Source organism: Lygodium microphyllum, chromosome 29, assembly GCF_053477565.2.
Source record: "Lygodium microphyllum isolate KBCC chromosome 29, Lygodium_microphyllum_v1.1.10, whole genome shotgun sequence".
Classification (NCBI taxonomy): Eukaryota; Viridiplantae; Streptophyta; class Polypodiopsida; order Schizaeales; family Lygodiaceae; genus Lygodium; species Lygodium microphyllum.
Window position 1 is genome coordinate 264,909 of NC_141163.1, and position 10,754 is coordinate 275,662.

A 10,754-nucleotide genomic window follows, 5' to 3' on the forward strand; every position below is an offset into this window, starting at 1 on the left:
AACACACATTATGGAACATAATCAATGAATTTGTTTTATTTTGATTGTATGTCTGTGAGTAAATTACACAAACGAACAATTGTATATAAAAGGATTCTTTTTAATTAATGAAGCTGTTTTTATATGTCTCACATAATGTGATAGGTAATTAAATAATTAAGAACTTCCATAGAGGGAAGTAGGTGGATGGATTCCCGACGAATCCAGTCCTATGGCAGGGTGGTCTCGGTTAGCGAAGAGGTTTCCCCAAAAACAAATGCTAGGAATAAACTCTAGGAAGGGCCGATTCACTGACTTACCTAGGGTTTGGTCTTAGAACTCAAACTGTAAATTACCTTAGGGGAAAGGTATGGCGGTTGTGACAGAGCATTGCGAGAGATTTCATAAATCCTTAGTTTGCTACTAGAAAAAAGCATTGTACTCCATGAACCAAGGGTAATGGCACTCGCTCCTTTCGGACAAAAAGCCTCTCGAAGGACACCTCTGGATGTGAGCTGGTTGTTGATGGGTGACTGTTAGGTTAATTAGAAACCTTCAGGTCGGTCCTTTCTGGGTAACGACAGGATGATTTCCCTACGAAGTTGTCACAACTCTATAGAAACAGAATTTGTATCCTTTTTTATTAATTTGTTTATATAATGATTTATTAAATTTATTTCCTTTGCACTAATTAGATATAAAGAAAAGTGCATTGGAGCTGGCCACTGATGAGTGGTCACAGGTTATGGTGGACCCACGCGGTGGGTTAGAGAAAAGATAGTTCACACTTCCACCTATATGGCCCGATTGGGCGCTTGTGACCAGAACTCACGCATATCAGGGTTAGACTCGCACACAGAAAAGATTGATGCCTTGAAGTGTGGGCTAGATCCACCAGAATAGACAGTTACAATCAACAAGATGGCATGATCATGAAATGCTTGTATAATGTGCATGTGTGGGCTGAAAGCTTGAAATGCACATTTCTTTGCATAGGAAAGTCACATGAAGATTCGGATACCATTTTTGCGATGTAGATGGAAAAAGCTTTCATATGACACCCATATTGGGGGGGTCCATAAATTTTAGAAGACCCCTAAATTTTAGGAGGTCCCTAAATTTTAGGAGCCTCGAATTAGCCTAAAAATGCTAGTCCTAAAAAATAGGGATGTCATTCTAAAAATAGTAAGTTCTGTACTCTGACTGTGCTTGCTAAATTTGGTTGTTTCTATTCTTGACAGTATTCAACCCAAAAAGGAAGGCCATAGAGAAGATACAAGTGTCAAGACACTTGTCACACAAGTTTCCAAGTGTCCCACCACTTGTCACATCTCATGACATGTGGTTGGACACTTGTCTTGTGCTACTCCACTTTCCCCTTTTGTACTAGCTCTCCTCTCTCCTATAAATAAGAGCTCGTTTTTCTTCATTCAACATCATTTTTCTTTGCTGTAAACTCATGTACAACACCCACAGATAGCCAGAAACTGGCCCCATCCATCCCCATCATCATCCCCCACTTCTCCATTATCAAATTCCTCCATATTCCCTCTTCTATTACTGCTGTTTTACAAGACAGCAAGCCTGTAAATTCATTACAGCACCTCCTTCTCGAGCTCTTTCTTCCATTTTAGCTACAAGAAGCAAGCCCTATCCATGTACTGCTGATCAACGATGGAGAAAGGCTGAATTCCCCTTTTTCTTCTCTCATACTGTAAAGAAATCAGTTCTTATCATTGCATAATAGATAATGCATGTGTGTTTGTACATCTTTGCATGATCTTGTGAGAGTGAGAATTACTTCTTCTCACTCTCAGGTTGATTGTAACTGAGCTCTTCCCTAAGGGACTTGGGTTGAGCATAAATACATTCCTTCCGGGGGGGGGGGGAGGGGGGGGTTGTTGCCCATCTTCAACCCTCAATCTTGTCTCCATTACTTTTACATTTTCATGGCTGTAAATTTGTGAGTAATTTTCATTTTCAGCTTTAAGTGTTTATTCTCTTTTATATTAAATCTCGAAAACAAGCGAATATCATAATTGTTAAGCATACTACGTTGTTCGGGGCGTTTATAGAAGTAGACCTAGGGTTATAGAGTCGAACAAAATCCGATCATTTTGGTTAGAGTATAGATGGCGATGGTTGGAAGGTAAACTCTGGGCGACTACTAAAATGTTACTTGTCATGGAATAAAGGCAGGTACGTTACAATCTTGCTTCAAGAAGAAGAATAAGAAAAGGAAGAAAAAGAAGAAGTGAAGAGCTTTACCCATGTTGATCTCTCACTCTCCCTTGCACTCTCCCTCTCCCTCTCCCCCCTCATCTCTCCCTCTCTCACAAGCAAGATGGATAAGTAAGAAGCAATAAGAGAGCTCCACAAGTTTATATACCAGAAGAATGAGCTTATCCATTTAGTTTTTGGGTTTTATATATAGGCTTGATTTTTTGGGCACCCTACCCTCTCTTTGATCTAAAATTGGACTTCTCTTGTCTTTTGCATGGTTTCCAAAATTTTAACCAACCTCCCTGAACCCTAAACTCTACTTTAGAAATTAAAAGTATCCCAAACAATGCTTTTACATCAAAATTCACCCTTTGTGCCTTCATTCACACCATGCACTTTTGTTTTTTTGACTTAATTTTTTTTAAAAGAATCTTTTTGTTTGCTTTTTCCAATAAGAGGTTAACATGTACTATAAGAAATTGAGATATCACTACTTTGATAAATTGGGCAAGGTGGTCAAGAAGTACCTAGAGATAAAATGCCATGTAGCTTTATGTAGATTAAATCAATAATTATAGTCCTTCAAAGTTTATCAAGTCTCACAAGGAGACAACTAAGACAAGTGGGAACATAATTGATAATAATGGTGGGTGTGATAAACTCTTTGTTACCTTGACTCCATACGTGATAGAAGATGCCCTTGAGCTTCTATAGTGGTGTGTAAATAGGAGTGTGCTAGAAGTTTTCGGTTATAGATTAATATAGGTATAGTTCTCTCTCTACTATGTTGCAAATATCATATTTGTTTGCATACTTGTATCTTTCCCCTTGGTTAGTGAGAATGTATGGAAAATTATTGATATTCCCATACTTTGAGACATCATTGTAGTGCACCTTCTTGCATCTAACTTGCAAAAAAGCACTTAGTCATCACAATTTATTATATGAAAATATTGCTATGTTGCACAAACAAAAGGTATACATTACATAAATAGGCAAGTAAAGGCATTACTAGATAAACCCACTATTTTCCATTCAGGGCTACATTGAGAATTTTGCAATATATCTTATACATAGATGTCCTAAATAGGCAAGCAAAGGCATTACCTGATAAACCCACTATTTCCACTAATATTCATAAGAATTCAATGTGAAAAAAAAAACATCCAAATATTCAAAAAGAGGTTTTTGAATTGATAAAGGCAAGCTAGTTTTAGTTGTAATAGTGAGAAATGCCATTCAAAGCCTTGCAAAAAATCTATAGATTTTTGTGTCTTATGGCCAATAAATCTACGTTGTTGTCAAGGAGGGTAACTAATGATAACATGCATTTGTTGAGGGCTCAAGTTTCCAACACTTATAAGAACCCAAACATTGACTTTCATAGAGCCTTTGTAATAATGCATTTAAGGCTTGAGGACACACACTGTCATGAAGGAAAACTTATTATTATATGACTTGAACTTGCTATTGTATATATATCACATGTATCATAGGATTGAGTCTCATAATGACAGAATTTCGTTCAAGTGATAGCCTACATTACATATATGCCTAGTAACATGGCTATCTTAGAAGTGAGAAGATGTTATGGCAATCTTAGAGTCCCTCCATTGCAAGCCCATTGACTTGTAATGGAGGGCAAGTGAACTAATTGAGGAACAATCCACACGCATGTTTACTAGAGCGAACCATAGAGGGCCTTTAACCTCATGTGGAGAGAAAATGATGCCATGTAGAGTGTGCTTGACATGAATTAGCCAATAGTCAATTGCCATGGAGTAAACTTTAGTATCTTCTTTTGAGGAAATACTCCTAATTCTGGCTAAATCAAGAGTTGATGTTAGTGTGAGTACTTCAACTTTAGTGACTTGCTCAAGTTGAATTGGATTGTGCGTGGCACGACTTTGAGAAGTAACATGACTATCTTAGAAGTTAAAAGAGTATTAAGCTCTCTTAGTTTAGAAGTGACACGGTTAGAGTATTAAGCTCTCTTAGTTTAAAAGTTACACGGTTATCTTAAGAGGTGTAAAAAGTTTTTCATGCTCTCAGGAAATAACATGGCGATCTTACAAGTGAAAAAGTTTTGAGCTATCTTAGTTAGAAGTAACATGGCTCATGAAGAGGTGAAAAAAGCTTTTGGCCGTAGAGGTACCTACCAATGATTCATGGAGGTGGGAAGGGTGATGATCCAAAGGAGGGAAAGATGTATGTGCTCAATATGATGAGTCATCTGGGAAGTCTGGGTAAAAGTGAGAGACAATATAACAAGAGTTAACTCATTCAGACCTGACCATCTGGCATCCATTCTTTCCGCGCACCCCCCCCCCCCGGCGGACTTTCTCTCTCTCCAATCGTTTCAGTTTGAGGCTTCAGCCTTCAGCTACTAGGCTAGACAGTCACACTAGTCTCAAGCGTTCCATCTCTCTCTCTCGCTCTCTCAAACCAACCAACACACACACACACTTCTCGCATCCCCCAGTCCTTTACTCTCTTTCTCTCTCTCTTCCTCTCTTTTTGTCTTTCTCGCCGAAAGTAGCTGCTAGTACGCTCCATTACTTCCCCTGTGAAGCTTCCCCCAAACCACTTGACTCGACAGAAAACTGAGAGGCCACATTTGCTCCTATCATTTGCTCTTTCCATCTGCTGTACATTCGAAGATTTTCTCTCTTCTCTCTCTGTGGTGCATTGGAGCTGTTTCTCATCACGCACTGGCTTGCTCTTCTGCAAGAATTGCTTCAAGCAGAAGAAGGGGCAGCCATGAGGGATCAAAGGGGCCCTGGAGTGAAGAAAACTCCTCAGAGGTGGGTGGACTTCGGGTAACATGGAGCTCAGAAGAGGAATAAATTTTTACTGTACACAGTGATGTGAAAAGAGATGATTTTTTAAGTGTGATTTCTGGATAAGGACTTATTGATTACATTGTACTGTAAAGCTTTAGTTTGAAGGAAATTGTACAGTGATATGAGAAGAGAAGATGCTTTCCTGGATGAGTTGTCATAAACACATTGCATTGTAAAGCTTGTAGAAGGAGTACACAATGATTTGAGAAGAGGATTCACACATACATTGATGTGAATGAATGAGGTTTCATACATTGATGCAAAGAAGATGCTGTCCTCCAAGAGTTTCATACAGACATTGATGTGAGATGCTGTACCCCCTTGAGGGACTCATGATGCATACATTGTAGTGTATAGCTTAAGGGAGGAGTCTCACTGGTTGCCTCACTCAGACGCAAGCATAATTGGTTGAGATGGATCTCAAGCCTGGCAAGCTTCTGTGGCCTCAATTTGCACTTCTTCTCATTTTGGGGCTCTCGTTATGCAGCTGCAAGGCCCTACAGCTCAACGATGACGTATTGGGTCTCATTGTGTTCAAGGCTGATTTGGTTGACCCCATGAATGCATTAAGATCCTGGACGGAGGATGACTTCAACCCTTGCAACTGGACAGGTATAGGCTGTAATCCGCAGACGGGACGAGTCATCATCATACAGCTTCATGGACTCTCTCTCTCTGGCCATATTGGAAGGGGCCTTGCGAAGCTTCAGTATCTGCAGACATTGTCCCTTGCATACAATAATTTCTCGGGCACCATAGATTCAGAGGTAGCTCAGCTGAAGTCTCTCAGGAAGGTGGATGTCAGTCACAACCAGCTCTCTGGACCCTTCAATGCCGCATTTGGTAATTTGGGTTCCCTCAAGTCTCTGGATTTTTCGAGCAATGTACTCAGTGGCTCCATCCCTTCAGAGCTTTTCTCCAACTGCAGGAGCCTGCATTATCTGTCTTTGGCTAAAAATTCCCTGGAGGGGAGCATTCCCGATTCCATTGGCTCATGTTTAGGACTAAGGACCCTGAACATCTCTGCAAATAGTCTGAATGGTGTGCTACCTGTTAGCATGGCTGCTCTGACAGGGCTCTCAGTACTGGATGTATCATACAATTTGTTCACTGGTGTGATACCAGAATTTGTGACCAATCTAGCAAGCTTGGTGGATGTGCGGCTGCAAAGAAACTCATTTACTGGCTTCATACCCGAGCATATTGGCAATTGCTTCTTATTAGAGTATGTGGATCTGAGCAGCAATTTTCTCTCTGGTGGGTTGCCTGACAGTATGCAGAGACTGGAGTCCTTGGCCACTCTGAATCTTGCAAGAAATTCTCTCTCTGGCATCATTCCTTCATGGATTGGCAAACTGAGGTCATTAACAGGGTTGGACTTGTCCTACAATGTGTTCTCAGGCCCGATTCCTCAAACTGTGGCCTTGCTTAAGTCACTTCAGAGTGTTAATTTGTCTCACAACAGGTTTACAGGGCAGATAACAGGTGGCTTTTCAAGCTGTCCTCTCTTGGAAATGTTGGATCTGAGCTCAAATAATTTCACTGGTTCTATTCCAGAGGGGCTTTTGGGTCATGGGTTGCTTGTAATGAGTTTAGAAAACAATCAGTTGACAGGGCAGTTAGCAGCCTCTTTCTTCCATCAATGCGATTCTCTTCAGACCCTAGATCTGTCCAAAAATGAGTTACATGGAGTAGTGCCGCCAGTCGGCACCTGTTCGAGTCTCAAGGCTTTCAATCTTTCAAGCAACTCCTTTTCAGGATACATCCCATCATTCCCCAAAAGTAGCTCTCTGTTGAGTGTTGATATGAGCCACAATCAGCTGAATGGGAGCATCCCTACAAGCATTGGAGAACTTGGTGAGCTTTCAGTTTTAGTCCTGAACAGGAACAATCTTGCTGGAACCATTCCTTCGCAGCTTGGAAGCTGTTCTGCTCTAACAAATATGTATGTGGATCTTCACTCCTCCATGCATGGGGATTTTGCAGTTGCAAATGTGTTTGATGAATTCTCCATGCTTGCACATACACAATGGCATCCATTCTTTGCACGTGCTATGATTTCTACTGTCTTTTTAAGTATACAATGGCATCCACTTTTTGCAGCTAAATCATCTTGGCCTATCTTGACAAGCTCATTTCTTGCAGTTATAGCTCGCTTAGGCATCCATATCATCATAAGCTGCGTTCAGGCTATGGATCAAAAGAGAGATTCAAATCAAGAGACTATCATTACCACTTTCTTTGAGCCATAGATTCTGTTTATTTTGACTCTATTTGAATGCCATAGATTCTGTTTATTTTGACTCTATTTGAATGCCATTATGGAAAATTTCCTTGGTTACACCAGGAACTCAGGCTGATGTGTAGAAAAAATTTGGTTCATATCTTCCCTCAGTCAAGTCTGGTTGTTATCTGACTTCATATTGTGTAACTTTGCAGAAACTTATCCAACAATGATTTATTGGGAAGCATTCCACCAGAGCTTGGTAACTTGAGCAGCCTTCAGGCCTTGGATCTTTCCTACAACAACATATCTGGTACCATACCACCACAGCTGGATCAGCTGCAGAGGCTTACAATGTTAAATTTATCTTATAACCAGTTGGAGGGTCCGATTCCTGATGGTGGCATTTTCAGGAAAGTGAACAAGTCTGCCTTCCTCGGCAATGATGGTCTTTGTGGTATCAATGTAAATCCGGCATGCCCAAGTGTCATGCCCAAGCCCATTGTTCTCAATCCAAACTCTAGTATCACCAGCCCAGGTGATCAGAATCCTTTGTTGGGTGCAGGCAACAATAGGCATATTGTGTTGAGCCCTTCAGCCATTCTTGCAATATCAGCAGCAGCTGTCATATCACTAGGTGTGGTAGTAGTCCTCATCTTGAATGCATATGCCCAATCCCTACCAAGGTCAACTCCTATTATCTTGGATAGCCTCTCTCAGTCTGTAAGTTCAGATTTGCCCATTGGAAAGCTGGTGATGTTCACAAAGAATCCAGATCCACGGTCAGAGGAATGGGTCACCAGTGCACATGCTCTACTGAACAAGGACAGTGAACTGGGCAGGGGAGGGTTTGGCACTGTGTACAAGGCAGTTCTTGCTGATGGTAGGACTGTCGCTATAAAGAAGTTGATGGTCTCAAGCCTAGTGAAGTCACAAGAGGAGTTTGAAAAGGAAGTCCAACTGCTTGGCAGAATCAAGCACAGAAACTTGCTGGGGCTCCAAGGATACTACTGGACACCTCAATTACAGCTCCTTATATATGATTTCATTCCCAATGGGAACTTGTACAGCCGTCTTCACGAAAAATCACATGCCACTGCCCCTCTTAGCTGGCCTGCTAGGTTCAAAATTGCTCTTGGGACAGCTAGGGGTCTTGCCCACCTGCATCATATGTGCAATCCGCAGGTGATCCATTACAACATGAAATCCAGCAATGTGCTACTGGATGAGAGCATGAACCCCAAAATATCAGACTTTGGGCTGGCAAATTTGCTGCCCATGCTTGACAAGTACCTGATGAGCAGCAAATTCCAGAGTGCGTTGGGCTACATGGCACCCGAGTTTGCCTGCCGGAGCCTGCGTATAAATGAGAAGTGCGATGTGTACGGATATGGGGTCATGTTGCTTGAGCTTGTGACAGGGAGGAGGCCCGTGGAGTACATGGAAGATGATGTTGTGATTCTCTGTGATTATGTGAGGTCATTGCTGGATGAAGGGAGGGCCATGACATGTGTGGATGGAGACATGCAGGACTATGTGGAAGATGAGGTTCTGCCTGTCATCAAATTGGGCTTGATATGCACCTCACAAGTGCCTTCCAATAGGCCATCCATGGCAGAGGTAGTGCAGATCCTAGAGCTCATCAAAACACCAGGCAACAGTAGGGACTTGCTTTGATTAAAAAATAACCAAGAATTCTGTGATTTCCCTCATCAGCCCGGGGGGGGGAAGTGAATAAAAAGGACCTTCTTGCAATTGGTTGTTTCCAAGTACTGCAATTGAGTATTTCATTCTTTATCCATTTATGTGACTGTCGGAAATGCATTAAATTGACTCTTCATGTACATGTTATATGTGAAAGGCCTCTGAAATTACACCAGCTGACGTTAACGTGTGACTAGATGTAAATTATCGTAGTTAAATGGATATCCAAGAGCCAACATCATGCTATGCTATATTGCAAATTTTGATTAATCATAGTGCTATGCAGTTTCTTGAACATACTTGGTTGACAAAATCCCATTTCCTAGTGAAGCCTGAGTGATTATAGTGCATGAGGCTATTAGAAGAGTACATGGATTGGTGAGCATAGGGAATCTCAAGTAGAGCGTTTGTAAGGTGCTTGATGTTCTAAATAGAAAATTCTCCTTGGGCATGGGCTTGTTGCTTCAATCATGTTTTGGAAGATGATACATGTGTGACAATAAGGTTGCCAGCTTATGAGGCATTCACATGTTATAGTTAAGACGGTTAAAGGGCAAGTGTGCCTATAGGTCATAAACATAATTATAATGTGAATACTATTGAAAGGAGATGATTCAATCAAGGCTAAAGTAACCTTTGAACTTGAGGTTAGTCGGTAGGTAGTTGAACAATCCATGCATCTAGAGTAAAGAAGAGAACCAACATAGCTCCACAAAAGATAAGCCTATGAGTTTAAATAGATCGAAAAGAAATTTGATTATTAGTGAGTTATGCTTGGAGGTGGAGGTTGAAAAGTAGAAATTGTCTCTTTTATTGCACCAATTGTGCTTTTTATCATTCAACACTAGTTGCAAATACACTCATTTGGAGTAGTTGAACTCACTTTTGTGTGGTTTTTATGGACTTTAAGAAGGGCAACCGACCAATCTAAGAAGGGTAAGAGATCTTGGTATTGTATTAGCTGGCCAGGATGGTGAACACCCAATTTTCTATTGCTTGGTGCATTGTTCCTTGAGTTTGACTCTGACATTCCCCTCTACATTTAAGATGTAGTAATCAAGTCAACACAATGGTGTTGCTTATAGATCCTCAAGGCATTTTATACACCTATCCAATCCCTATTCCAACAATAGAGGAGCACCATATCTTTAGGGCCATTTACGAAAGCTTGAATATCATTAAGTCAAGGCCACATAAAAATTTCCAAACATTGCAAGGCTCTTGATTACGCCACACTTAAATTACAAGGACTATGAGAGACATTATGACTAGCAACAAAGATTCATTCCCATCTTGGTTGTAAACTTTGCCTATGGTAGGCTATTGAAACCTTGACTCTATTTCAACCTTTCTTATCATCCCCAAACAGATGGGAAAAATAAATGAGTGAATCAAGTTATTTAGAACATTCTAAAATCATAATATTGGTGCCAAGAAGTGGGATCAAACACCTACCTATAGTAGAGTTTGTTTATAACCATTCCTACCAATAATGCATGAAGATGACATCGTTCCAATCTAACCTTAGGCAAGCAAGATTATAAGATCAAGCTACCTTAGCATCTCAAGATCCATAATATATGCCATGCCAATGTACTAAAACCTTATACGCCCAATCCTAGTCATGTGTTGGGCAATGATTAGATCCTAGTGCTATCCCAGGGCTTCTTGACATACAATTAGAAAATATACTAGATACTTTAAAGAAGCCTCTTAGGTCCCATATTCTTTGTAAAGAAGGTTGGTCTAAAGATTAAAAATCATGTGGATATGATTAAAAA

The 10,754-nt window shown here is 40.7% G+C and overlaps 1 protein-coding gene across 1 annotated transcript; it reads left to right on the forward strand.

The window, feature by feature from the left end:
- The first annotated feature begins 4,518 nt into the window (after positions 1–4,518).
- On the forward strand, positions 4,519–9,066 carry LOC148010295 (uncharacterized). The gene is made up of 2 exons (XM_087671253.1): positions 4,519–6,990; positions 7,485–9,066. Exons 1-2 carry the CDS (start codon positions 5,459–5,461, stop codon positions 8,944–8,946), a joined length of 2,994 nt encoding a protein of 997 aa, XP_087527379.1. The 5' UTR covers positions 4,519–5,458; the 3' UTR covers positions 8,947–9,066.
- Positions 9,067–10,754: the final 1,688 nt, after the last annotated feature.